Consider the following 26563-nt stretch of genomic DNA (forward strand, 5'->3'; position numbering starts at 1 on the left):
CATTCTGTACAGACTTAACCAAACAAACAGCGCGTAATGTACAGACTTCGCCAAACAGATAGTGTGTACTGTTAAGACTTCACCAGAGATATAGTGTGCACTGTATACACTTAATAAAACAGACTGTACAGACTTCACCAGATGGACAGTGCGAACTGGTCAGACTGCACTAGAAAGGCCGCGAAACTTATAAAGAGGAACGAGGCTCCGATAAAAAGAGACGGGGATGATCGTCGTCAAATCGATCTTTACCGCAAGGGATGACACTGAATCGGGGAAAAACGTTAAACAACCCCTTAGGAATAAAGAGGCTGGTCTAATTTTAAACCCTATGATATTGCAGAATCGGAAAAATCCTTAAACACCCCCTAAAAGATGACAGTTGATAGAAATTTTATACCCTAAAAGATGGGACCCTATTCACCCTTGTCTATTATTCTGGAGAGTACCCCGGGGTTAGGAACCTATGGTTCAAGGTTGTGTTTACTTTCTGTGCACTAAACGATTGAAAAGCTCACAAAAAATATATCTTCTACACAAATAGTCGGCTTTGTGTAATGATACGGTCTCACATATCAAGAAAATTCAGCCAAAAATTGTCGTTTTTGCCAAACGCGGTCATTTCCATATAAGGAAACTAATATATTCCTTATTTGGAAAAAACTGCATGATTCTTGTTATTTTACGGAACCGCATGTGCTTCGTACATTATGACTTGTAATCAGAAGAGAAAAACAGTGACTGTGACCATCTTTATTAGTCAATGGAGAAAGTATCTGAAAAGAAACTAAGAGTCCTCGGTACCAATCCCTCAAAACGACAACGTGTTCTTCATATGAGTCCCCGCTTCCTCTTGTGTTGACTGCAAATCATCGACCAGCGCTTAGGCATCGATCCGCTTCCTCTTGTGTTGACTGCAAATCATCGACCAGCGCTTATATTTTGTAACACTCCCTCCCACCCTAAGGACCAGAGGCTCCAAACTTCACTACCAAAGAGCCGCGAACCGGCGACAACGCGTTACATTTATTGGGTTTCTTAACCGTTCTACTTATCATTACGTCACATTTATTTTAGAGCCTCCTTTTCATACAGAAGCGTCTCTATTGATAACTGCTTTCAGGGGCCTGTCCACCGTACGGACCCCACCCTGCTCATACGACGAGATGAGTTCGACTCCGGTTCACCCCTTTGTTGGTACTAGAGGACGGTTAATTTGTTTGGTTTTCTTAGCTGATGCGTCTGAATTGCAAAAGAGAACATTAAAAAGACAGCTAAAGGTGCCCTCGCACCTACGCCGGCTTTAAAGCTGACCAACCCTCCCATTACTAGCGTAAGCTATATATACATGTGTATAGGGAGTATTTATTTAAGTATTTAAGACAACAGAACAGTAAAGAAGAGTCCCAACCTCTTTGCCCTCGTGAGGTTTCCACAGGAGTCCCGTTGACATATTGGTCAAAAGAGGCAACCTTGTTGGGCTTCCTGTGTGTTTCACAAAAGAAATCAAAATGGCGGACGAGTCGCGTGGTGAGAAGGTTGGTATGATATACTCTCCCTTTTACCATTTTTAGTGATTCTGGGATAGTATTTGTCTATGGTTACGTTTTCTATGTGGTTGTGTTATTCTCTAGGACTCTGTTGTTATGTATTTATGTCGCTGCTTTCGCTTTTGGCAATCGCTCTCCTGTGAGTTTAGTTCGCTCGATTTTTTTTTCCAATTGTGCCTCGAGTTTCCTTTTGTTAATCGCCCTTAAATAATGATATACTTCTGCTTTCGGCAGATGTTTTTCCTACAAACACTAACACACACAGACAAAAGGGATATTAAATTGCTACTTAGAAACAAACAGATTTTTTTCCAAATTATCTAGTATCTTTTCTGGTATCTAGCATTTGGACATGGACTGCTATGCTTTAAGATTTTTGCAAGCAAAGGTGGATTTATTATAAGTGAAACACCCGACAGTGCTTTGCCCTCTCATCTCTTGTGTTTGTGCCTCACAGTAGTTGATGGGTTCTTATTTTTACCGGGATACTGCCCTGTAATAAAACGCAACTGGTTTTTTTTCGTCGTTCCTAACAACAGGCATGATTTTGCAATTTCCAGGAAGCGCATGCACCATTGTGTGTCCCTTCTTTAGTACACTCATTTCGACCTTACACAGGTCCTTTTCTCACACGAAGTGTCTTGCCTACCGTTCTAAGTCATTGCAATGCCATGTTACCAGAATACCTTCTGTATAATTTAAAACTGTGTCATAGCTGCAATCTTGGATTTTGAGATTCCAGCTCTCAAATCCATGTTATTTTTGCAGTTGAAGGGCAGATTCAGGATTTCATTACTGCATATTTTATCATACAGTAGACACAATTTCTACCAAGTAATTGTGCAAAACTATTTCAGGTTGGATTTATTTCGCTGTATTTACTCATGTGTACATTTGCTACCCGAAGGGACCCGAGACATGTGAGGCTAAGATAAGAATTATGTTCTGCCTACTTTAGACAGTAACAGTTTACTTTAAGACATGATTAAATGTGTTCTGGACATTCATGAATGGACTCGAGGTATTTACCTTTATTTCTTGATCTAATTCGAAGTGGAGAAGTAGTTTGAAACAATTGATAGAAATTGTCTCCTACAAACCACTATGTTGGTGAATGAATCCCAAAGAATAGGCTACTTTGCATCACGACACTTGACCAGCTTCCAAAAAATATAAATTGTGTTTTTTTTACCATAAAAGATATTTATCTTCCTCATTGAGTGTCGGGATCTTCTTACCATGTCGATTTGCAATAAAAGTAGAGCATATGTGTATATTGAGACAGGTTCCCACAGAATATAAGTAGAGTAGTGTGTCAGAAATCTTGTACTAGGAAAGCCTTGAATGTCATTGTTTTATGGAAAAAAATTCAATAAAAACTCGAGTATTGTGTTGTCTTTCTAGTGTTGTTGGTCTAGATCCTTGAAAATATATGATATGCACTAATTTCAAGTCTGGATATTCTATAGCCCTCTTATTTGACTTCAAAATATGTTAACATACAGTAAATTGATATTGTTGCTTGCTTTATACTTAAATCAATAAAAAATAAATTTCATATAGATTATATTATTAATAGGATATAGCTCACTTGTGGCTTCTTACATTTTTAGCAACAAACAGTGTTGTGATATGTGATTTACAATGAAAATCAAGATTATACATATATTTTTATTTTATTCAGGGCCCAAATAAATTGCAGATTTGTTTAATAGAACAACAACTGTTAGGATGGTGGGAGAGTCTATTTAGTAAATAAACCCCTTCTGGTGCCTGGGATATGGGCGGATAATGTCCAAGGATGAGAAATGGTACGAAAAGTAAACAGTTGGCCGAGAAGCGAACTGGGCAACTGTAAAATTTTGAGGACCATTTCTCATCAGCTGACATTATCCGCCGATATCACAGTTAGCCAAAGAAGGGGGTTATTTATTTTATATCCCAGTGACTACACTGAATGCGAAAAGTGTCTTCATAGCACACTGATGTGCATTGGAATGAAGCCGTGAGCACGCGCTGTTATTTTTGCCATTCGCAATTCATAAAAATCCACACAACAATCCAAAGAACAAAAACTACACGATCAAAACTTGCATTTCAACTGATGGATTTTCACCTAGACTGTTTTCTTATTCTTCTGCTAAGAGCTGGAATAGAAATTGCAGCAAAAGTTTTAATTTTCGAATGTCTTCTGCGCACGCTGACATGCACGGGAATGATGCCATGAGTGCACGTTGTTGTGAAGTTTTTTTTCATTGCTTTCTCTTTCCCATTTCAGCATAAATTCTAAAAAAAACATATTGATGATAATTCTATAAAAGAAATAAAGCATTATCTATGTACCTTCATAGCGTTTTGAAAACCTTGGTGTTTGTTTTAGGAGTTATTGAGCAGATTAAAAGTGAGTTTTACTGCACAAAAATGTTCACAGGACAGATATCACTTTGGCTGGACGTTATCGACTGATATTTGTCCCTTGAAATTGTGCATGTGACCCTTATTGACCAATGAGCGCGCATGAAAATTCATCACTGGGGTAAAATAGGGAATAATGGAATGCTATGATTTTGGATTTTTGCAAGCAAAGGTGGATTTACTATGTATCTCTCTTCTTTTGGGCTCTGACCGGATGGATATCTGTAGATATCGCATAACGTACTTTTCAACCTATAATGGCGCCAAGATTTGTCATGGGTTCCAAAATTCATACAGAAATGGGCATTGTGTCTTGAGGTCATGGGAATAAACCTGGAGGATTGGAGTTACTTAGTTAGCAAATTTAGACATTTTTTTTATAGAGAGTGGCACCTAATATCAATACAGATGATATATGGAGCTGTGATTGAAATAAATTTTGTTCAAGTAGATGATGTGCATTTAGTGTGGTTGTGTGTTGTACAAACTGACTACCCCTGTAAACTATATTTATTTATTTTATTTTATTTTATAGAAGGAACAATTAAAGAAACCTTATAAAGAAAGGCAAGATTTCATCTGCAAGCAGAAAATAAAAGTTGAGCCAGAGCTTTTTGATTTGGAAAAGATTGCAAAGGAAGCATCAAAAGCATTGAATTTATCTGAGAAACCAAATGAATGTGGTGAATGTGGCATGGGTTTTACCCGACATGCATACCTGAAGAGACACCTAATGATTCACTCAGGGCAGAAACCATACAGATGTGATGAATGTGGTAAGGGCTTTACCCAATCTGGAGCCCTGAATAGACACCTAAGGATTCACTCAGGACAGAAACCATACAAATGTGATGAATGTGGCAAGTGCTTCAACCAATCTGCAAACCTGAAAACACACCTAAGGATTCACTCAGGACAGAAACCATACAAATGTGATGAATGTGGCAAATGCTTTACCCGACAAACAGACCAGAAGACACACCTAAGGATTCACTCAGGACAGAAACCATACGAATGCGTTGCCTGTGACAAATGCTTTACCCGACAAACACACCTAAAGAGACACCTAATGACTCACTTAGGACAGAAACCACACAAATGTAATGATCTGGACAGTTAAAAGTACACCTAATGATTCACTCAGGCCAGAAACCACACAAATGTGATGAATGTGGCAAATGCTTTCACCAATCTGTATTGTACGACGGTCAAGTGCTAAGTGACTTTATTATCTCAAAACCGTGACGTCATACAACGTCACGCAATCATACATAATACAACATCCCCCTTTCAGTTTACACAAAATCATGTCCATAAACTTATAACTAACAAACTTGAATTGGAACGGTCTAAATGCTAATTTGCATCCACACTAAATAATCATCATAATCAGGTGTTTAGTGACACTTGTGAACGTCCAACTAATAATAAATCATGTCTGGATTATTAGTGGGCTTTAAAAGTCTGCCCGACCTTCTAACTACCGCCTTAGATGGGCTAGGGGAGGGAGATGCAGCAGGTCCTGGCGATCCTTCTCCTCCTTCGCGTACTGGTGGTCGGTTGGAAGGGCTCGGTAGGGAGCTGGACTCTCCAGATGTCGCCACTGGTTCATGGACTAACGCTTTTCTGTTCCTTCTGATCCCTGAGCCATTTTCTGTTACCAGTTGGTAGGATCTCGGGCTTGCAAGTTTCTTCTCTATCTCTCCGTACCTTTGCTGGTCCCTTATGAACACCTTGTCCCCTTGGTGGAGTGTTGGGAGTTCCACAGCCCTGTGGCGAGAGTTGTAGTTACTGGAGTAGCGCTCCCGATATTCTTGTTCTCTCTTAAGCAGCTGTTCTTGGTCGATCTTTCGGGGTCTTAGGTTCTCGGGGACCGATGGCAACTTGTTACGCAGTTTCCGCCCCATCAGAATCTCTCTAGGGGTTAGGCTGTTTGCCGGGGGGGCAGAACGGTATGCTAGGAGACCAAGGTGTGGGTTTGTGTTCTTTCGCAGGATGTTCTTGGCGGTCTGAACCGCTCTCTCGACCTCACCATTTGCTTGTGGGTAGTGTGGAGAGGAGGTGATGTGGGCGAACCCCATGTCCTTGGCAAAGTTGGTAAATTCCTGGCTAACATACTGGGGTCCGTTATCCGAGACGACTGTGTCCGGTATTCCGTGCAGAGCAAAGATCTCGCACATGTGGCGCGTGACTGCAGCTGAGGTAGTTGATCCTAGCTTTCGGATTTCAAACCATCCGCTTGTGTAGTCGACAACGATAAGATAGTCGGTCTGTTCTAGTTCAAAGAGGTCTGTACCGACCCGGCTCTATGGTAGGTTTGGGAAAGACAGCGCCATAAGGGGTTCTCTTCGCTCTGGTCTAAGTTTGGCGCAAGTTTGGCATCTGTTGACCATTGCTTCTATCTGCTTGGTTATGAGCGGCCACCACACCGAGGAGCTCACGCGCCCTAGGCACTTGGTAATGCCAAGATGGCCTTCATGAATGGTCTCCAGCATCTCTAGCTGCATGCTTGAGGGGATAACTAGCCTGTGGTCATACATCAGGATTCCTCGGTTGACCGTCAAGTGTTGCTTGTTCTCCCAGTATGGCTTTAGGAGTGGTAGGGATGGCATAATGGGAGGCCATCCCTCTAAGCAGTAGGTCTTCACCTGCTTGCACATGGCGTCGCAGTCCTGGGCTTCCTGGATGTCTTTGAGGCGCCGTTCCGTTGCAGGTAGGGACTCTAGGACTAATTCGCTGTGTTCTTCTAATTCCTCGATTTGTTTTAAGTCCTGGGGAGTGGGACTGCTTGTGGGTGCACGAGACAGGGCGTCCGCTGTGTTTTGGTGCACTCCTTGCACGTAAGTGACCTCTGGTGAATACCTGGCCATTCGGAGGCGAAACCTCAAAACCCTCGGGGGCAGCTTGGAGAGGTCTGTGCTTGAGAGAAGGGGTACAAGTGGGCGGTGGTCCGTTTCTAGGGTGAATGGTGTCCCAAGGATGTAGTCTGAGAACTTTTCACATGCCCACGTGGCGGCCAGCGCCTCCTTCTCGATGACTGCGTATCGCTTCTCCGTGTCGTTTAGAGAGCGTGAAGCGAAGGCGATTGGGCGCCGGTTACCGCTGCTGTCGCTTTGCAGTAAGACTGCTCCAAGCCCGTCCTGGCATGCACGGCAGCGACGATGCTTCGTTTGTTTGGATCGTAGTGTGCCAGCACATCTGTAGAGGTAAGTTTCGTCTTGATCGCCTGAAAGGCCCTTTCCTGAGGCTGATCCCAAAGCCACTGCTGCTCTTTCTTAAGTAGCTGGCGTAGGGGCTCATTGATGGTTGCTACGTCGGGTATAAATTTGGCCAGCTGGTTGACCATACCATTGAAACGCTGGAGCTCTGTCACAGTGGTAGGTCGGAGAAAATCTTGGATTGCTTTTTTCTCCGGGTCTGCTTCTACCCCATCCTCCGAGATTACATGCCCGAGAAACTTCATGCGCTGTTTAGAGAACTCACATTTCTCGTTCAATTTGACTCCAGCGTCCTTGAGCCGCTGTAACACTTTTCGGACACGGCTGTCGTGAAGCTCCTGTGTCGGCCCATGTATGAGGATGTCATCCATGTGACAAACTGTGCCATCGATGCCCTCTACGATTCGAGACATGGTACGCTGAAATATCTCAGGGGCTGAGCTGATTCCAAATGGGAGGCGGTTGAAGCAGTACCTGCCAAATGGTGGGACAAAGGTGGTGAGCAACCGAGACTCCTCGTCGAGGGGTATTTGCCAAAATCCAGAGTTGGCGTCTAGCTTGGTGAAGATTTTGCTGTCCTTAAGCTTTGCCAAGTTCTCGTCGACACTTGCCATAGGGTGGATCTCTCGTTTTACTGCCTTGTTCAGCGGTGTCAGGTCAACGCAGATCCTTACATCACCATTGCGCTTGGGAGCGATCACCATGCCTGAGCACCAGTCTGTGGGCTCACTTACTGGTGAGATTACCTTCTGACGAACCATGGCCAGTAGCTTCTCTTTGACCTTAGGGAGAAGTGGGTGTGGTACACGTCGGGGTGTGTATAGACAAACTGATACTGCGTCCGGTTTCAGAGGTATCTTGTACTTATCCTTCATAAGGCCCAGCCCTTTGAATAACTCGGGGAATTCTGCCTTGAAATTAGGGGCGGTCTCCACATTGTGCACTGCTGCTGACGGTATTAACAGCTGGAGTGCCTGGATTGCTGACTTGGAAAGTAGATTCTTAGATTGGTTCTTCATGACGTAGACATTTTCGCGGTGTGTCCTCCCTCCGACTGCAAATAAGGCGTCTGTTATCTGTCCTTTTATCAAGTGGGACAAGTTCACTCCACCGGGTCCTCTGAACATGCTTGTCGCCTTGTCCAGTCGCCGGTTTTCCAACCACGGTGCCTTGTCGCCAACCACTGTCACCTTTGACCCACTATCAAGTTTCAAGGTACAGGGGTTGTGGTTTATGAGCACTTCCGCTGACCAGAATTCATCGTTGGTGGTGCTCACTTCGCCCATGAAGTAGCAGTCGTCTAAATAGTAATCTTCCTGGTAGCTTCCTTCCTCTTCTCTATTTACTTCATGCACTTGTTTGTTTGACCGACAGACTACGGCGTAGTGGCCTGTTTTGCCGCAGTTACGGCACTTTGCATCCTTAGCAGGACAATCTTTCTTGACATGGTCTGCCTTTTTTCCACACCAGTGACAGGAGGTGGAGGAGTTATGGCTTCCCGGGGTTGGTGGTCTACGGTCTTGGGTTTGCCTTCTTTGGTTCCCGTTTGTTTTTTGTTGTCCACCGTTGTTACCCCGGCCCTTTCTTTTGTTGTTTCTTCTGTTCGGCTGCCTCTTATCTGTATGGTGAATGATTTCTGCCTGGCTCGAGTATGGTTTCCCGCTTATCACTTGTCGGTGAGTTCTTGAGATCTCGGCAGCTCGAAGGCTTTCCACCAGCTTATCTAGGCTTGGCACCGGCCGTTCCCTCAAAAGGCGTTCACGTCCACTCTCATCGGTAGTACCTATGACTATCCGATCTTGGATGAGAGAGTCCTTCAAGTCACCGAACTCACAAGAGTCGACGGACTCGGAGGGCTTCTGTGTTGCAGAGTTGAAAACAAACCGTTCATACAGCACGTTGCGTTCGGGTACAAAGTATTTTCTAAGCTCTTCTATAATCCTCTTCGGGTCTTTCCTGTCGGCGTTGGTCAGGGTGGGTAATGAGTTCATTATATTCTTGCTTTCAGGGCCCATCACCGTGCAAAGTGTTGCGGCTACTATTTCCTTGCCTGGAGGGGATGTCAATTTCGACCTTAGATCGGTAGCAATGGTATAATAGTCCCATGAGGATTCGAAGTCCCGCCAGTTCTCCACTACGTCTCCCTGTAACGACATTGGGGGTGGGGCTGGGATCTGATATGTAGCCATTACCGCTTGAGATGAAAGTCCTCCCACAGTTGGAATTGATGTGAATCTGCCGGCTTGTTGTTGTTTATTTCTGACAACGGTAAGCTTGTCTTTGTAAGCTTATTTACAGAAAATACTATTTGAATAAATCAACTCAGCTGTTAAGTCGACGTAGATTGTACTTCCCAGTGTGTGGTAGCTGTCTGTGGTTCTTGTGTTTCTTTCCAGCTCGGTGAATTGAAGTCGGCGGTATGTTGTCCCTTGACTTGAACTATACTCGCTGAGGTTAAGTTTTTGTGCAGAGTGTCGAACGGATAGTGTCTCCCACAGTTTTTTCCCTGTTTTTCTTCGGTTTGTCCAACGGGATGTCCCAGATAAAACGCTGACTTGTTCACTTGGATATTAGGCTGCTAAAAACTGATTTTTAGCGGGTCCTCAGGGCTGCCACCATATTGTACGACGTTCAAGTGCTAAGTGACTTTATTATCTCAAAACCGTGACGTCATACAACGTCACGCAATCATACATAATACAACAATCTGGACAGTTGAAAGTACACCTAAGGATTCACTCAGGACAGGAACCATACAAATGTGATGAATGCGGCAAATGCTTTACCCAATCTGGAGCCCTGACAACACATCTAAGGATTCACACAGGACAGGAATTATAAACAGGACAGAAACCATACGAATGTGATGAATGTGGTAAGTGCTTTACCCAACATGTACACCTGAAGACACACCTAATGATTCACTCAAGATAGAAACCATACAAATGCAATGTATGTGGCAAGCGTTTTTCTGAATCTTAAAGCTTGAAGAAACACCTAATGATTCCCTCAGGACAGAAACCATACAAATGTTATGTGTGTGGCAAGTGCTTTTCCGAATCTGGAAACTTGAAGAAACACCTAATGATTCACTCAGGACAGAAACCGTACAAATGTGATAAATGTGGCAAGTCCTTTTCTGAATCTGGAAGCTTGAAGAAACATCTAATGATTTACTCAGGACAGAAACCATACAAATGTGATTAATATTGCAAGTGCTTCAACCAATCTGCAAACCTGAAAACACATCTAAGGATTCACTCAGGACAGAAACCATACGAATGTGATTAATGTGGCAAGTGATTTTCCGAATCTCGAAACCTGAAAACACACTTAAGGATTTACTCAGAACAGAAACCATACGAATGTGGTAAATGTGGCAAGCACTTTGCCCAATCTGGATACCTGAAAACACATCTACAGTAATTATTCCCTCAATACAGAAACCATACAAATGTGCTGAACATCATAGAGGTATAACAGCAAAAGATCTCCCAGGACATGATGATAATGATGATGACCCCAGGTGATATACAGAAAAGTACGATAAAAGGAAACAGTCCACGTCAACAGGAACTTCGAGATATTTGAGTAGAAATTATTATAATACGTCCCTGGGACTTTTTAGTCAGTTCTGGCGTCTTAAATTGAGAAAGAATGTGAATTGTTGGGTGCACACTCTCGCACGCTTTTTATTTAAGCGGCAAAATAAACAGTTTGAAAAAGTGTTTTCATTTTTTCCGATGTGACGGGCGTAATTATTTTTGCGTCTATTTTAGCTCAATTTGTCACTCAGAAAGTCAAGTGGTTTCTCATTGCAAGTCGCCAATTTTTGTGAAATTCCTACAATTTAGATCTTAATTTTCATAAGGTTAATTATATTAGGGTTAAAAGTGTTCAGTGAATTTGAGCCAGCTAATTCTAAAAAAAAACTGTGTTAGATTATCAAGGCTATTGTTATTGTTGAAAAAACTGTCCTCACGCACTAGACACAAAGCGTGCACTGCACAGACATTGCCTAACAGGGGCGGCTCTACACCGACCTCCTAACAAACAGCGCGCACTGCACAGACATTGCCTAACAGAGGCGGCTCTAACCGATATCCTAACACACAGCGCGCACTGCACAGACATTGCCTAACAGGGGCGGCTCTAACCGATATCCTAACACACAGCGCGCACTGCACAGACATTGCCTAACAGGGGCGGCTCTAACCGATATCCTAACACACAGCGCGCACTGCACAGACATTGCCTAACAGGGGCGGCTCTAACCGATATCCTAACACACAGCGCGCACTGCACAGACATTGCCTAACAGAGGCGGCTCTACACCGACCTCCTAACACACAGCGCGCACTGCACAGACATTGCCTAACAGAGGCGGCTCTACACCGACCTCCTAACACACAGCGCGCACTGCACAGACATTGCCTAACAGAGGCGGCTCTACACCGACCTCCTAACACACAGCGCGCACTGCACAGACATTGCCTAACAGAGGCGGCTCTACACCGACCTCCTAACACACAGCGCGCACTGCACAGACATTGCCTAAAAGAGGCGGCTCTACACCGACCTCCTAACACACAGTGTGCACTGGCAGCTCTTATGGAAAAGACATCGTTCACCAGGCAGATACCGTGCACTGTACAGACATCAACAAAAATAGACAATAGTGTACTGTTGGACTATAGTAACGGGTCTAAGTAAGTGGTCCAACGACCGAGGTGCCAGGACCTTTTTCATACCCCGCTGCCTTGTTTCTGCTACTATGAACATTTGCCTGCAGACTTCTGGATTTTCTTTCAGGATAATCTCTTTTCTTGCGTTTCAGATCTTGTTTTTTTTTATTTTATTTGTTCTATTAGTACGTATTAGTAATTGCACTTTTAGTATCTTACTATAAGCATTTAACCTAATCAAAGATTAAAGATAAAAAAAAGTTTTGCGTTTTACGCACTGCGTGCACTTTACAGACATTGCCTGACAAAGGGGGCTTTCTACCGACTTCCTAGTACTAAGCGTGCTTTACCGATAAGACATTGTTTTCCAGGCACTGCACAGACTACAGCAACAATAGACAGCGCACACTGTACAGACTTCACCAATTAGACGGCGCACACTGTACAGACTTCACCAGACAGACAGCGCACACTACAGACCTCTTTAGACTGACAACCCACAGACTTAACCAGACAGTGCATACTTTACAGACTTCACCAGACAGACAGCGCGCACTGTACAGACTTTACCAGTTAGACAGCGCGCACTGTACAGACTTCACCAGACTGATAGCGCACACTGTACAGACTTCACCAGACTGACAGCGCACACTATACAGACTTCACCGGACAGACAGCGCGAACTGTACCAAAATTGCGAGCTCAATAATTGATAGCAAGCTAATTGTCGAAATTCTCTTGACAACAGGTTTTAATATTTACCTGGCTTGTTATTATTACATAATAAATCTAGTACTCTAAATTTGAAACTTCTTTGAAAACTGATAAATAATGCAAATACAGCGCGCACTGTACAGACCTCACCAGACATACAGCACTCACCGTGCAGACTTTACCAGAAAGACAGCATACACTGTATAGACATTACTAAACAGATAGCGCGCACTGTATAGACTTCAGCAAACAAACAGCCCGCGCTGTACAGACTTCACCAGACAGACAGCGCACACTGTACAGACCTCACCAGACAGAAAGCGCACACTGTACAGACTCCACCAGACAGACAGCGCACACTGTACAGACTTCACCAAACAGACAGCGCACACTGTACAGACCTCACCAGACAGATAGCGTACGCTGTACATGCTTTAATAAACAGACAGCATTGACTGTGCAGACTACGCCAGACACTTAGCGCACATTGTACAGACTTCACCAGACAGATAGCGCGCACGGTAACTGATAACTGATAGCAAGCTTATTGTCGAAATAGTGCGAATAACTAGGACCATGGGACCTGAGATGACCATATGCAGCGTGGATATATCGATTCCCACGAAGACCTCTCGGAACACAGGCTGCTATTTTGCCAGTTTCAATGACGCTACCTTACCTTTCCTAGCCCGCAAACTAGCGCATCTAGTAAATACTTATGCACTTTTCGAAGGGCAGTGACATATAAAAGGGCCGTAAAACTGATGAGCTTATGGTCCAAGGTTCACTTCGTGCGCAGTGAAGAATTGAAAAACTCTTGAAAGTTTTGCAAGCGAGATAGACATTGTATCTGTATTACCAAAACTAACATCCAAATTCAGAAAAAGGCGGCTTTGTTTAACCAAGTAATGATTACGGTAGTTTCTTTTTAAGTTGCCCTGAAAAAGTCTTAAAGACGAGATTTTGGAGATTCGACTACAAGTTTCCGGGCAGAAAAAAAATGCAATAACCAGAGTACCTTTTCTGGTGGCGTTATTTGTGCCGACCATCACCGACCATCGCTTAGGCATCGATAGATATTTTGTACCACTCTCTCCCACCCTAAAGACCATAGGCTCCAAACTTCACTACCAAAGAGCCGCGAACCGGCGACATCGCGTTACATTTATTGGGTTTCTTAACCGTTTGACTCATCATTCCGTCAAATTTATTTTAGAACCTCGTTTTCATACAGAAGCGTCTCTATTGATAACTACTTTCAGGGGCCTGTCCACCGTACGGACCCCACCCTGCTCATACGACGAGATGAGTTCGACTCCGGTTCACCCCTTTGTTGGTACTAGAGGACGGTTAATTTGATTGGTTTTCTTAGCTGATGCGTCTGAATTGCAAAAGAGAACATTAAAAAGACAGCAGAACAGTAAAGAAGAAACTGGAGGAAAAGTTTGAGTCCCAACCTCTTCGTCGCCGTGAGGTTTCCACAGGAGTCCCGTTGACATATTGGTCAAAAGAGGCAACCTTGGTGGGCTTCCTGTGTGTTTCACAAAAAAGATCAAAATGGCGGACGAGTCGCGTGGTGAGAAGGTTGGTATGATATACTCTCCCTTTTACCATTTTTAGTGATTCTGGGATAGTATTTGTCTATGGAACCTGTTCCACTCTGGCAGTGACCACCCCCAGTGACAGTGCTTACTAGCCGAAGGGCCTCCTAGTATTAGCGAAAGCTACCTATAGGAGTAATAATAAATCAAATCAAATCAAATCTATGTGGTTGTGTTATTCTCTAGGACTCTGTTGTTATGTATTTATGTCGCTGCTTTCGCTTTTGGCAATCGCTCTCCTGTGAGTTTAGTTCTAGATTAGATAGTTGGATTTTTTTTTTCCAATTGTGCCTCGAGTTTCCTTTCTGCTTTTGGCAGATGTTTTTCCTACAAACACTAACACACACAGACAAAACGGATATTAAATTGCTACTTAGAAACAAACAGATTTTTTTCCAAATTATCTAGTATCTTTTTTGGTATCTAGCATTTGGACATGGACTGCTATGCTTTAAGATTTTGTGCAAGCAAAGGTGGATTTATAATAAGTGAAACACCCAACAGTGCTTTGCCCTCTCATCTCTCGTGTTTGTGCCTTACAGTAGTTGATGGATTCTTATTTTTACCGGGATACTGCCCTGTAATAAAACGCAACTGTTTTTTTTTTTCGTCGTTCCTAACAACAGGCATGATTTTGCAATTTCCAGGAAGCGCATGCACCATTGTGTGTCCCTTTTTTTAGTACACTCATTTCGACCTTACACAGGTCCTTTTCTCACACGAAGTGTCTTGCCTACCGTTCTAAGTCATTGCAATGCCATGTTACCAGAATACCTTCTGTATAATTTAAAACTGTGTCATAGCTGCAATCTTGGATTTTGAGATTCCAGCTCTCAAATCCATGTTATTTGTGCAGTTGAAGGGCAGATTCAGGATTTCATTACTGCATATTTTATCATACAGTAGACACAATTTCTACCAAGTAATTGTGCAAAACTATTTCAGGTTGGATTTATTTCGCTGTATTTACTCATGTTTACATTTGCTACCCGAAGGGACCCGAGACATGTGAGGCTAAGATAAGAATTATGTTCTGCCTACTTTAGACACTAACAGTTTACTTTAAGACATGATTAAATGTGTTCTGGACATTCATGAATGGACTCGAGGTATTTACCTTTATTTCTTGATCTAATTCGAAGTGGAGAAGTAGTTTGAAACAATTGATAGAAATTGTCTCCTACAAACCACTATGTTGGTGAATAAATCCCAAAGAATAGGCTACTTTGCATCACGACACTTGACCAGCTTCCAAAAAATATAATTTGTGGTTTTTTACCATAAAATATATTTATCTTCCTCATTGAGTGTCGGGATCTTCTTACCATGTCGATTTGCAATAAAAGTAGAGCATATGTGTAAATTGAGACAGGTTCCCACAAAATATAAGTAGAGTAGTGTGTCAGAAATCTTGTACTAGGAAAGCCTTGAATGTCATCGTTTTATGGAAAAAAATTCAATAAAAAACTCGAGTATTGTGTTGTCTTTCTAGTGTTGTTGGTCTAGATCCTTGAAAATATATGATATGCACTAATTTCAAGTCTGGACATTCTATAGCCCTCTTATTTGACTTCAAAATATGTTAACATACAGTAAATTGATATTGTTGCTTGCTTTATACTTAAATCAATAAAAAATAAATTTCATATAGATTATATTATTAATAGGATATGGCTCACTTGTGGCTTCTTACATTTTTAGCAACAAACAGTGTTATGATATGTGATTTACATTGAAAATCAAGATTATACATATATTTTTATTTTATTCAGGGCCCAAATAAATTGCAGATTTGTTTAATAGAACAACAACTGTTAGGATGGTGGGAGAGTCTATTTAGTAAATAAACCCCTTCTGGTGCCTGGGATATGGGCGGATAATGTCCAAGGATGAGAAATGGTACGAAAAGTAAACAGTTGGCCGAGAAGCGAACTGGGCAACTGTAAAATTTTGAGGACCATTTCTCATCAGCTGGCATTATCTGCCGATATCACAGTAAGCCAAAGAAGGGGTTTATTTATTTTATATCCCAGTGACTACACTGAATGCGAAAAGTGTCTTCATAGCACACTGATGTGCATTGGAATGAAGCCGTGAGCACGCGCTGTTATTTTTGCCATTCGCAATTCATAAAAATCCACACAACAATCCAAAGAACAAAAACTACACGATCAAAACTTGCATTTCAACTGATGGATTTTCACCTAGACTGTTTTCTTATTGTTCTGCTAAGAGCTGGAATAGAAATTGCAGCAAAAGTTTTAATTTTTAAATGTCTTCTGCGCACGCTGACATGCACGGGAATGATTCCATGAGTGCGCGTTGTTGTGAAGTTTTTTTTCATTGCTTTCTCTTTCCCGTTTCAGCATAAATTCTAAAAAAACATATTGATGATAATTCTATAAAAGAAATAAAGCATTATCTATGTACCTTCATAGCGTTTTGAAAACCTTGGTGTTTGTTTAGGAGTTATTGAGCAGATGAAAAGTGAGTTTTACTGCACAAAAATGTTCACAGGACAGATATCACTTTGGCTGGACGTTATCGACTGATATTTGTCCCTTGAATTGAGCATGTGACCCTTATTGACCAATGAGCGCGCGTGAAAATTCATCACTGGGGTAAAATAGGGAATAATGGAATGCTATGATTTTGGATTTTTGCAAGCAAAGGTGGATTTACTATGTATCTCTCTTCTTTTGGGCTCTGACCGGATGGATATCTGTAGATATCGCATAACATACTTTTCAACCTATAATGACGCCAAGATTTGTCATGGGTTCCAGAATCCATACAGAAATGGGCATTGTGTCTTGAGGTCATGGGAATAAACCTGGAGGATTGGAGTTACTTAGTTAGCAAATTTAGACATTTTTTTATAGAGAGTGGCACCTAATATCAATACAGATGATATATGGAGCTGTGATTGAAATGAATTTTGTTCAAGTAGATGATTTGCATTTAGTGTGGTTGTGTGTTGTACAAACTGACTACCCCTGTAAACTATATTTATTTATTTTATTTTATAGAAAGAACAATTAAAGAAACCTTATAAAGAAAGGCAAGATTTCATCTGCAAGCAGAAAATAAAAGTTGAGCCAGAGCTTTTTGATTTGGAAAAGATTGCAAAGGAAGCATCAAAAGCATTGAATTTATCTGAGAAACCAAATGAATGTGGTGAATGTGGCATGGGTTTTACCCGACATGCATACCTGAAGAGACACCTAATGATTCACTCAGGGCAGAAACCATACAGATGTGATGAATGTGGTAAGGGCTTTACCCAATCTGGAGCCCTGAATAGACACCTAAGGATTCACTCAGGACAGAAACCATACAAATGTGATGAATGTGGCAAGTGCTTCAACCAATCTGCAAACCTGAAAACACACCTAAGGATTCACTCAGGACAGAAACCATACAAATGTGATGAATGTGGCAAGTGCTTTATCCAATATGTAGACCTGAAAAGACACCTAAAGATACACACAGGACAGAAACCATACGAATGTGGTGAATGTGGCAAGTGCTTTACCCGATCTGAACGCCTTAAAACACACCTGAGGATTCACTCAGGACAGAAACCATACAAATGTGACGTGTGTGGCAAGTGCTTTTCCGAATCTAGAAACTTGAAAAGACACCTTATGATTCACTCAGGACAGAAACCGTACAAATGTGACGTGTGCGGCAAGTGCTTTTCCGAATCTGGAAACTTGAAGAAACACCTAATGATTCACTCAGGACAGAAGCCTTACAAATGTGATGAATGTGGCAAGTGCTTTATCCTATATAGGAACCTGAAAACACACCTAAGTATTCACTCAAGATAGAAACCAACAACAACAAACATCTTTTATTTGCACACAAAATTAAGTGTTACATAGGTTGGTTTTTTTTTTTATTTTGTTTTCATTAGAGATATAATATTACTCTTCTTTTTCTTTTTTTCTTTCTTTTTATATTCATATATTTATTGAGAGGGAGAGGAGAAAAAAAACCCTAGAGTGCATACCAAGGGGGGACAATGCTTCGGTGCGGGCACCCTAGAATAGCTTGAGAGCTAAACGGGCAAGGGTGCACTTAAATGTTAGGGAAAAATCCTAGTTTGGAGATCTGGAGGCTGTGTGCATAAGCAAGAACGTACGAGAAAAACACAAATATAGAGACACGACAAGGATACAGCAAGGATACGACAAGAATACAAGCTCGTACAAGCAGAGCGGAAACAAGGAAAGAAGGAAAGAAGGAATATATGGCCAAGAATGAGGTGATGGTATGGGTTACAGGTGAAGATGTGAGTGGGTTAATAGGTGGCGACCATGTCGTCTGATAATTTTTTTTTGAAGGATTTCATATTTAGGTCTTTGTCATTTTTGGTGAGTTCGTTCCAAATTTGTACACCTCTAAATCGGATGTTGAATTTCCCGTAGTTGGTTCGTGCTTTAGGTAGGGTGTAACTAGATTTGGCAGAAAGTCGGGTGTTGTATTTGTGGGAAATTATATGAAAGAAAGAGTCAAAAGTTGTGGGGAGAGTTTGGGAGGGTTTGGGAGGAGTTGTTAAAGTCGTTAATCTATAGTAGAAAAAGAACCGGACCAAGCACAGACCCTTGGGGAACTCCGTAGGAGATGGAGCTCAGTGAAGATTTGCATCTTCCAATTTGTGTGAACTGTTTTCGATTTGTAAGGTAGGAAGAAAACCAGCCATACGCGATGCCACGAATTCCATAATGTTCGAGTTTGCGTAAAAGAATCGAGTGGTCTACAGTATCAAAAGCTTTACTAAGGTCAAGGAAAAGTCCGCACGAAAATTGGCCCAATTCTATGGCTTTCTGTATTTTGTCAACAACGCTTAGTACAGCTTGAGTTGTTGAGTGTTTAGGGCATAAGCTGCTCTGCTCTGCTCTGTTTGAGTTAAAATACGAAACTAAGCCGAGTAGATTAACCAGGTTAATTAACCAGGCGCTAGGTAGCAGTTCACGTGGGTTCCGATATCACTCTAAATACGGGATTCGCTGATACATGAGCAGTCCTGCGAAACAGGAAGTAAATACTTGTATTATTATTGGCTAATGCGAGCGCAGGGCCGCGCTCAAGTTTTGCCGTTCCGCGTTACTTTCATAACGAGCCCGAAATTTCTCAAAATAAGCGAGTACTTAACAGATAATTGAGAAGTACTCTGGATATAGTGACACGTTTATTTTTAATCAATATGTTCCGATGTTACGCTAAATACGGGATTCGCTGATACATGAGCAGTCCTGCGCTAAAGGAAGTGAATAATTGTATCATTATTGGCTAATGCAAGAGCAGGACTGCGCTTTGTGTCTTGTGACCACTTGCAATGATAAGCACTCCAACTCGCGTTGCTTCACGTTATAGCCGGCTTTATCATACTATTGTTATTTTTGATTTGATAAGATAACAGCCGCTTTGCTAACAGTGAAGTAAAAAATATCTTGAAAGATAAGCACAAAACGGTGCAGTCGTGCGCGAAACTCGTAATTAACTCACAAGTTTTCCCGTTTCGCATCACTTTCATAACTATAGACACGTTTACTTTTAAACAACATGTTTGATTGAAAATACGAAACTAAGCAGAGTAGATTAACCAAGTGGCAGGTACAAGGGCATAAGCTGCTCTGCGCTAGGTAGAAGTTCACATGGGTTCCGATATCACGCTAAATACGGGATTCGCTGATACATGAGCAGTCCTGCGCAACAGGAAGTGAATAATTGTATCATTATTGGCTAATGCGAGCGCAGGGCTGCGCTCAAGTTTTGCCGTTTTGCGTTACTTTCATAACGAGCCCGAAATTTCTCAAAATAAGCGAGTCCTTAACAGATAATTGAAAAGTACTCTGGATGTAGTGAGAAGTTTATTTTTAATCAATATGTTTGAGTTAAAATACGAAACTAAGCCGAGTAGATTAACCAGGTTAATTAACCAGGCGCTAGGTAGCAGTTCACGTGGGTTCCGATATCACGCTAAATACGGGATTCGCTGATACATGAGCAGTCCTGCGCTAAAGGAAGTGAATAATTGTATCATTATTGGCTAATGCAAGCGCAGGACTGCGCTTTGTGTCTTGTGACCACTTGCAATGATAAGCACTCCAACTCGCGTTGCCTCGCGTTATAGCCGGCTTGATCATTCCGAGTTTACTATTAAGCGACCAAAGATGGATATTTGTATGGTTGCATGCGCATTTACAACGAAAGCAAAGTAACAAGTCCGCCGTGGCCGATTAAGGCTTGCCAAGCTTCCAGTTGAAATTGGAAAATAACGCAAGGACTCTTCTGGGATACAAGGTATTCAAAGAAATATCATAAACTCCGAAAATAAGGAAGGCATTATATTGGAGTTAATCGATTTACTCTAAGGAGGAGATACACGAAGGAAGTTCCAGTATTTGAGAACACTGTTCTTAACGCGCCATAACAATCCCGCCAAATTAGCACCCTTCAAGTAAGCTAAAAATAATACACATATCAAACACAAAAAGTATCAATTTGAGAAACTATAATAATAAAAGAGGACCTGTGAAAATAATGTCGCTCCTTTTTCGCTTATTGTATTTAGTCAAAGGAAGGTGTTTTCGTTCAGACTTTCAGAGGTTTTGTTTTACCTTTTGTTTGAGAATTAACAAAGGCTTTACCCCTGTTGACATGTAATAACCAGATATTTATGCCATACAGAGTAGTCTGGTTATTGTATGTCAACACCTCCTTGATGTCACCGAGATCTATAACGTCTGATTGGCTCAAACCGCGCAGATCTGCGCCGTGCAAACCCCAAATCATAGCTCGATAGCTGATTGGTTTAACCTTGAGCAGAACTGCGTACGGGGTCAGGACCCTAAGATGTTTCCACTTAATAGGTTTTTTTTCCAGTTTAGAATTGATACTGCTTACCTAAGGATTCACTCAGGACAGAAACCATACGAATGCGTTGTATGTGACAAATGCTTTACCCGACAAACACACCTGAAGAGACACCTAATGACTCACTTAGGACAGAAACCACACAAATGTAATGATCTGGACAGTTAAAAGTACACCTAATGATTCACTCAGGCCAGAAACCACACAAATGTGATGAATGTGGCAAATGCTTTCACCAATCTGTATTGTACGACGGTCAAGTGCTAAGTGACTTTATTATCTCAAAACCGTGACGTCATACAACGTCACGCAATCATACATAATACAACATCCCCCTTTCAGTTTACACAAGATCATGTCCATAAACTTATAACTAACAAACTTGAATTGGAACGGTCTAAATGCTAATTTGCATCCACACTAAATAATCATCATAATCAGGTGTTCAGTGACACTTGTGAACGTCCAACTAATAATAAATCATGTCTGGATTATTAGTGGGCTTTAAAAGTCTGCCCGACCTTCTAACTACTGCCTTAGATGGGCTAGGGGAGGGAGACGCAGCAGGTCCTGGCGATCCTTCTCCTCCTTCGCGTACTGGTGGTCGGTTGGAAGGGCTCGGTAGGGAGCTGGACTCTCCAGATGTCGCCACTGGTTCATGGACTAACGCTCTTCTGTTCCTTCTGATCCCTGAGCCATTTTCTGTTACCAGTTGGTAGGATCTCGGGCTTGCAAGTTTCTTCTCTATCTCTCCGTAAGTTTGCTGGTCCCTTATGAACACCTTGTCCCCTTGGTGAAGTGTTGGGAGTTCCACAGCCCTGTGGCGAGAGTTGTAGTTACTGGAGTAGCGCTCTCGATATTCTTGTTCTCTCTTAAGCAGCTGTTCTTGGTCGATCTTTCGGGGTCTTAGGTTCTCGGGGACCGATGGCAACTTGTTACGCAGTTTCCGCCCCATCAGAATCTCACTAGGGGTTAGGCCGTTTGCCAGGGGGGCAGAACGGTATGCTAGGAGACCAAGGTGTGGGTTTGTGCTCTTTCGCAGGATGTTCTTGGCGGTCTGAACCGCTCTCTCGACCTCACCATTTGCTTGTGGGTAGTGTGGAGAGGAGGTGATGTGGGCGAACCCCATGTCCTTGGCAAAGTTGGTAAATTCCTGGCTAACATACTGGGGTCCGTTATCCGAGACGACTGTGTCCGGTATTCCGTGCAGAGCAAAGATCTCGCACATGTGGCGCGTGACTGCAGCTGAGGTAGTTGATCCTAGCTTTCGGATTTCAAACTGGCTTGTGTAGTCGACAACGATAAGGTAGTCGGTCTGTTCTAGTTCAAAGAGGTCTGTACCGACCCGGCTCCATGGTAGGTTTGGTAAGATCAGCGCCATAAGGGGTTCTCTTCGCTCTGGTCTAAGTTTGGCGCAAGTTTGGCATCTGTTGACCATCTGCTTGGTTATGAGCGGCCACCACACCAAGGAGCTCACGCGCCCTTGGCACTTGGTAATGCCAAGATGGCCTTCATGAATGGTCTCCAGCATCTCTAGTTGCATGCTTGAGGGGATAACTAGCCTGTGATCATACATCATGATTCCTCGGTTGACCGTCAAGTGTTGCTTCTTCTCCCAGTATGGCTTTAGGAGTGGTAGGGATGGCATAATGGGAGGCCATCCCTCTAAGCAGTAGGTCTTCACCTGCTTGCATATGGCGTCGCAGTCCTGGGCTTCCTGGATGTCTTTGAGGCGCCGTTCCGTTGCAGGTAGGAACTCTAGGACTGATTCGCTGTGTTGTTTTAATTCCTCGATTTGTTTTAAGTCCTGGGGAGTGGGACTCCTTGTGGGTGCACGAGACAGGGCGTCCGCTGTGTTTTGGTGCACTCCTTGCACGTAAGTGACCTCTGGTGAATACCTGGCCATTCGGAGGCGAAACCTCAAAACCCTCGGGGGCTGTGCTTGAGAGAAGGGGTATAAGTGGGCGGTGGTCCGTTTCTAGGGTGAATGGTGTCCCAAGGATGTAGTCTGAGAACTTTTCACATGCCCACGTGGCGGCCAGCGCCTCCTTCTCGATGACTGCGTATCGCTTCTCCGTGTCGTTTAGAGAGCGTGAAGCGAAGGCGATTGGGCGCCGGTTACCGCTGCTATCGCTTTGCAGTAAGACTGCTCCAAGCCCGTCCTGGCATGCAACGGCAGCGACGATGCTTCGTTTGTTTGGGTCGTAGTGTGCCAGCACATCTGTAGAGGTAAGTTTCGTCTTGATCGCCTGAAATGCCCTTTCCTGAGGCTGATCCCAAAGCCACTGCTGCTCTTTCTTAAGTAGCTGGCGTAGGGGCTCATTGATGGTTGCTACGTCGGGTATAAATTTGGCCAGCTGGTTGACCATACCATTGAAACGCTGGAGCTCTGTCACAGTGGTAGGCCGGGGAAAATCTTGGATTGCTTTTTTCTCCGGGTCTGCTTCTACCCCATCCTCCGAGATTACATGCCCGAGAAACTTCATGCGCTGTTTAGAGAACTCACATTTCTCGTTCAATTTGACTCCAGCGTCCTTGAGCCGCTGTAACACTTTTCGGACACGGCTGTCGTGAAGCTCCTGTGTCGGCCCATGTATGAGGATGTCATCCATGTGACAAACTGTGCCATCGAGGCCCTCTAGGATTCGAGACATGGTATGCTGAAATATCTCAGGGGCTGAGCTGATTCCAAATGGGAGGCGGTTGAAGCAGTACCTGCCAAATGGTGTGACAAAGGTGGTGAGCAACCGAGACTCCTCGTCGAGGGGTATTTGCCAAAATCCAGAGTTGGCGTCTAGCTTGGTGAAGACTTTGCTGTCCTTAAGCTTTGCCAAGTTCTCGTCGACACTTGCCATAGGGTTGATCTCTCGTTTTACTGCCTTGTTCAGCGGTGTCAGGTCAACGCAGATCCTTACATCACCATTGCGCTTGGGAGCGATCACCATGTCTGAGCACTAGTCTGTGGGCTCACTTACTGGTGAGATTACCTTTTAACTAACCATGGCCAGTAGCTTCTCTTTGACCTTAGGGAGAAGTGGGTGCGGTACACGTCGGGGTGTGTATAGACAAACTGATACTGCGTCCGGTTTCAGAGGTATCTTGTACTTATCCTTCATGAGGCCCAGCCCTTTGAATAACTCGGGGAATTCTGCCTTGAAATTAGGGGCGGTCTCCACATTGTGCACTGCTGCTGACGGTATTATCAGGCTGGAGTGCCTGGATTGCTGACTTGGAAAGTAGATTCTTAGATTGGTTCTTCATGACGTAGACATTTTCGCGGTGTGTCCTCCCTCCGACTGCAAATAAGGCGTCTGTTATCTGTCCTTTTATCAAGTGGGACAAGTTCACTCCACCGGGTCCTCTGAACATGCTTGTCGCCTTGTCCAGTCGCCGGTTTTCCAACCACGGTGCCTTGTCGCCAACCACTGTCACCTTTGACCCACTATCAAGTTTCAAGGTACAGGGGTTGTGGTTTATGAGCACTTCCGCTGACCAGAATTCACCGTTGGTGGTGCTCACTTCGCCCATGAAGTAGAAGTCGTCTAAATAGTAATCTTCCTGGTAGCTTCCTTCCTCTTCTCTATTTACTTCATGCACTTGTTTGTTTGACCGACAGACTACGGCGTAGTGGCCTGTTTTGCCGCAGTTACGGCACTTTGCATCCTTAGCAGGACAATCTTTCTTGACATGGTCTGCCTTTTTTCTACACCAGTGACAGGAGGTGGAGGAGTTATGGCTTCCCGGGGTTGGTGGTCTACGGTCTTGGGTTTGCCTTCTTTTGTTCCCGTTTGTTTTTTGTTGTCCACCGTTGTTATCGTTGTTACCCCGGCCCTTTCTTTAGTTGTTTCTTCTGTTCGGCTGCCTCTTATCTGTATGGTGAATGGTTTCTGCCTGGCTCGAGTATGGTTTCCCGCTTATCACTTGTCGGTGAGTTCTTGAGATCTCGGCAGCTCGAAGGCTTTCCACCAGCTTATCTAGGCTTGGCACCGGCCGTTCCCTTAAAAGGCGTTCACGTCCACTCTCATCGGTAGTACCTATGACTATCCGATCTCGGATGAGAGAGTCCTTCAAGTCACCGAACTCACAAGAGTTGGCTAGATGACGCAGGCGGACGACATATTCGTCGACGGACTCGGAGGGCTTCTGTGTTGCAGAGTTGAAAACAAACCGTTCATACAGCACGTTGCGTTGGGGTACAAAGTATTTTTTAAGCTCTTCTATAATCCTCTTCGGGTCTTTCTTGTCGGCGTTGGTCAGGGTGGGTAATGAGTTCATTATCTTCTTGCTTTCAGGGCCCATTACCGTGCAAAGTGTTGCGGCTACTATTTCCTTGCCTGGAGGGGATGTCAATTTCGACCTTAGATCGGTAGCAATGGTATAATAGTCCCATGAGGATTCGAAGTCCCGCCAGTTCTCCACTACGTCTCCCTGTAACGACATTGGGGGTGGGGCTGGGATCTGATATGTAGCCATTACCGCTTGAGATGAAAGTCCTCCCACAGTTGGAATTGATGTGAATCTGCCGGCTTGTCGTAGTTTATTTCTGACAACGGTAAGCTTGTCTTTGTAAGCTTATTTACAGAAAATACTCTTTGAATAAATCAACTCAGCTGTTAAGTAGACGTAGATTGTACTTTCCAGTGTGTGGTAGCTGTCTGTGGTTCTTGTGTTTCTTTCCAGCTCGGTGAATTGAAGTCGGCGGTATGTTGTCCCTTGAACTATACTCGCTGAGGTGAAGTTTTTGTGCAGAGTGTCGAACGGATAGTGTCTCCCACAGTTTTTTCCCTGTTTTTCTTCGGTTTGTCCAACGGAATGTCCCAGATAAAACGCTGACTTGTTCACTTGGATATAAGGCTGCTAAAAACTGATTTTTAGCGGGTCCTCAGGGCTGCCACCATATTGTACGACGTTCAAGTGCTAAGTGACTTTATTATCTCAAAACCGTGACGTCATACAACGTCACGCAATCATACATAATACAACAATCTGGACAGTTGAAAGTACACCTAAGGATTCACTCAGGACAGGAACCATACAAATGTGATGAATGCGGCAAATGCTTTACCCAATCTGGAGCCCTGACAACACATCTAAGGATTCACACAGGACAGGAATTATAAACAGGACAGAAACCATACGAATGTGATGAATGTGGTAAGTGCTTTACCCAACATGCACACCTGAAGACACACCTAATGATTCACTCAAGATAGAAACCATACAAATGCAATGTATGTGGCAAGCGTTTTTCTGAATCTTAAAGCTTGAAGAAACACCTAATGATTCCCTCAGGACAGAAACCAAACAAATGTTATGTGTGTGGCAAGTGCTTTTCCGAATCTGGAAACTTGGAGAAACACCTAATGATTCACTCAGGACAGAAACCGTAGAAATGTGATAAATGTGGCAAGTTCTTTTCTGAATCTGGAAGCTTGAAGAAACATCTAATGATTTACTCAGGACAGAAACCATGCAAATGTGATTAATATTGCAAG

General features: G+C 43.3%; 5 protein-coding genes across 5 annotated transcripts; 2 read left to right on the top strand and 3 right to left on the bottom strand.

The window, feature by feature from the left end:
- The first annotated feature begins 1501 nt into the window (after positions 1-1501).
- Positions 1502-5414, top strand: LOC5500343 (zinc finger protein 83). Its single transcript, XM_048722680.1, has 2 exons — positions 1502-1538; positions 4501-5414. Exons 1-2 carry the CDS (start codon positions 1512-1514, stop codon positions 5083-5085), a joined length of 612 nt encoding a protein of 203 aa, XP_048578637.1. The 5' UTR covers positions 1502-1511; the 3' UTR covers positions 5086-5414.
- LOC116607290 (uncharacterized protein K02A2.6-like) lies at positions 5387-6145 on the bottom strand. Its single transcript, XM_032369088.2, has one exon. The coding sequence runs from the start codon at positions 6143-6145 to the stop codon at positions 5387-5389; it is 759 nt and encodes a 252-aa protein (XP_032224979.2).
- A 126-nt stretch (positions 6146-6271) lies between these two features.
- On the bottom strand, positions 6272-6835 carry LOC125560731 (uncharacterized protein K02A2.6-like). The gene has a single exon (XM_048723059.1). It carries the CDS (start codon positions 6833-6835, stop codon positions 6272-6274), a length of 564 nt encoding a protein of 187 aa, XP_048579016.1.
- Positions 6836-7026: 191 nt separating this feature from the next.
- Positions 7027-26253, bottom strand: LOC125560732 (uncharacterized protein K02A2.6-like). The gene is made up of 2 exons (XM_048723060.1): positions 25118-26253; positions 7027-8981 (listed from the first exon to the last, which is right to left on the bottom strand). Exons 1-2 carry the CDS (start codon positions 25539-25541, stop codon positions 7027-7029), a joined length of 2379 nt encoding a protein of 792 aa, XP_048579017.1. The 5' UTR covers positions 25542-26253.
- LOC116610290 (zinc finger protein 239-like) lies at positions 14133-18420 on the top strand. The gene is made up of 2 exons (XM_032371093.2): positions 14133-14166; positions 17213-18420. The coding sequence occupies exons 1-2, from the start codon at positions 14140-14142 to the stop codon at positions 18014-18016; spliced, it is 831 nt and encodes a 276-aa protein (XP_032226984.1). The 5' UTR covers positions 14133-14139; the 3' UTR covers positions 18017-18420.
- Positions 26254-26563: the final 310 nt, after the last annotated feature.

The sequence above is a fragment of the Nematostella vectensis genome, chromosome 15 (assembly GCF_932526225.1).
Source record: "Nematostella vectensis chromosome 15, jaNemVect1.1, whole genome shotgun sequence".
Lineage (NCBI taxonomy): Eukaryota > Metazoa > Cnidaria > Anthozoa > Actiniaria > Edwardsiidae > Nematostella > Nematostella vectensis.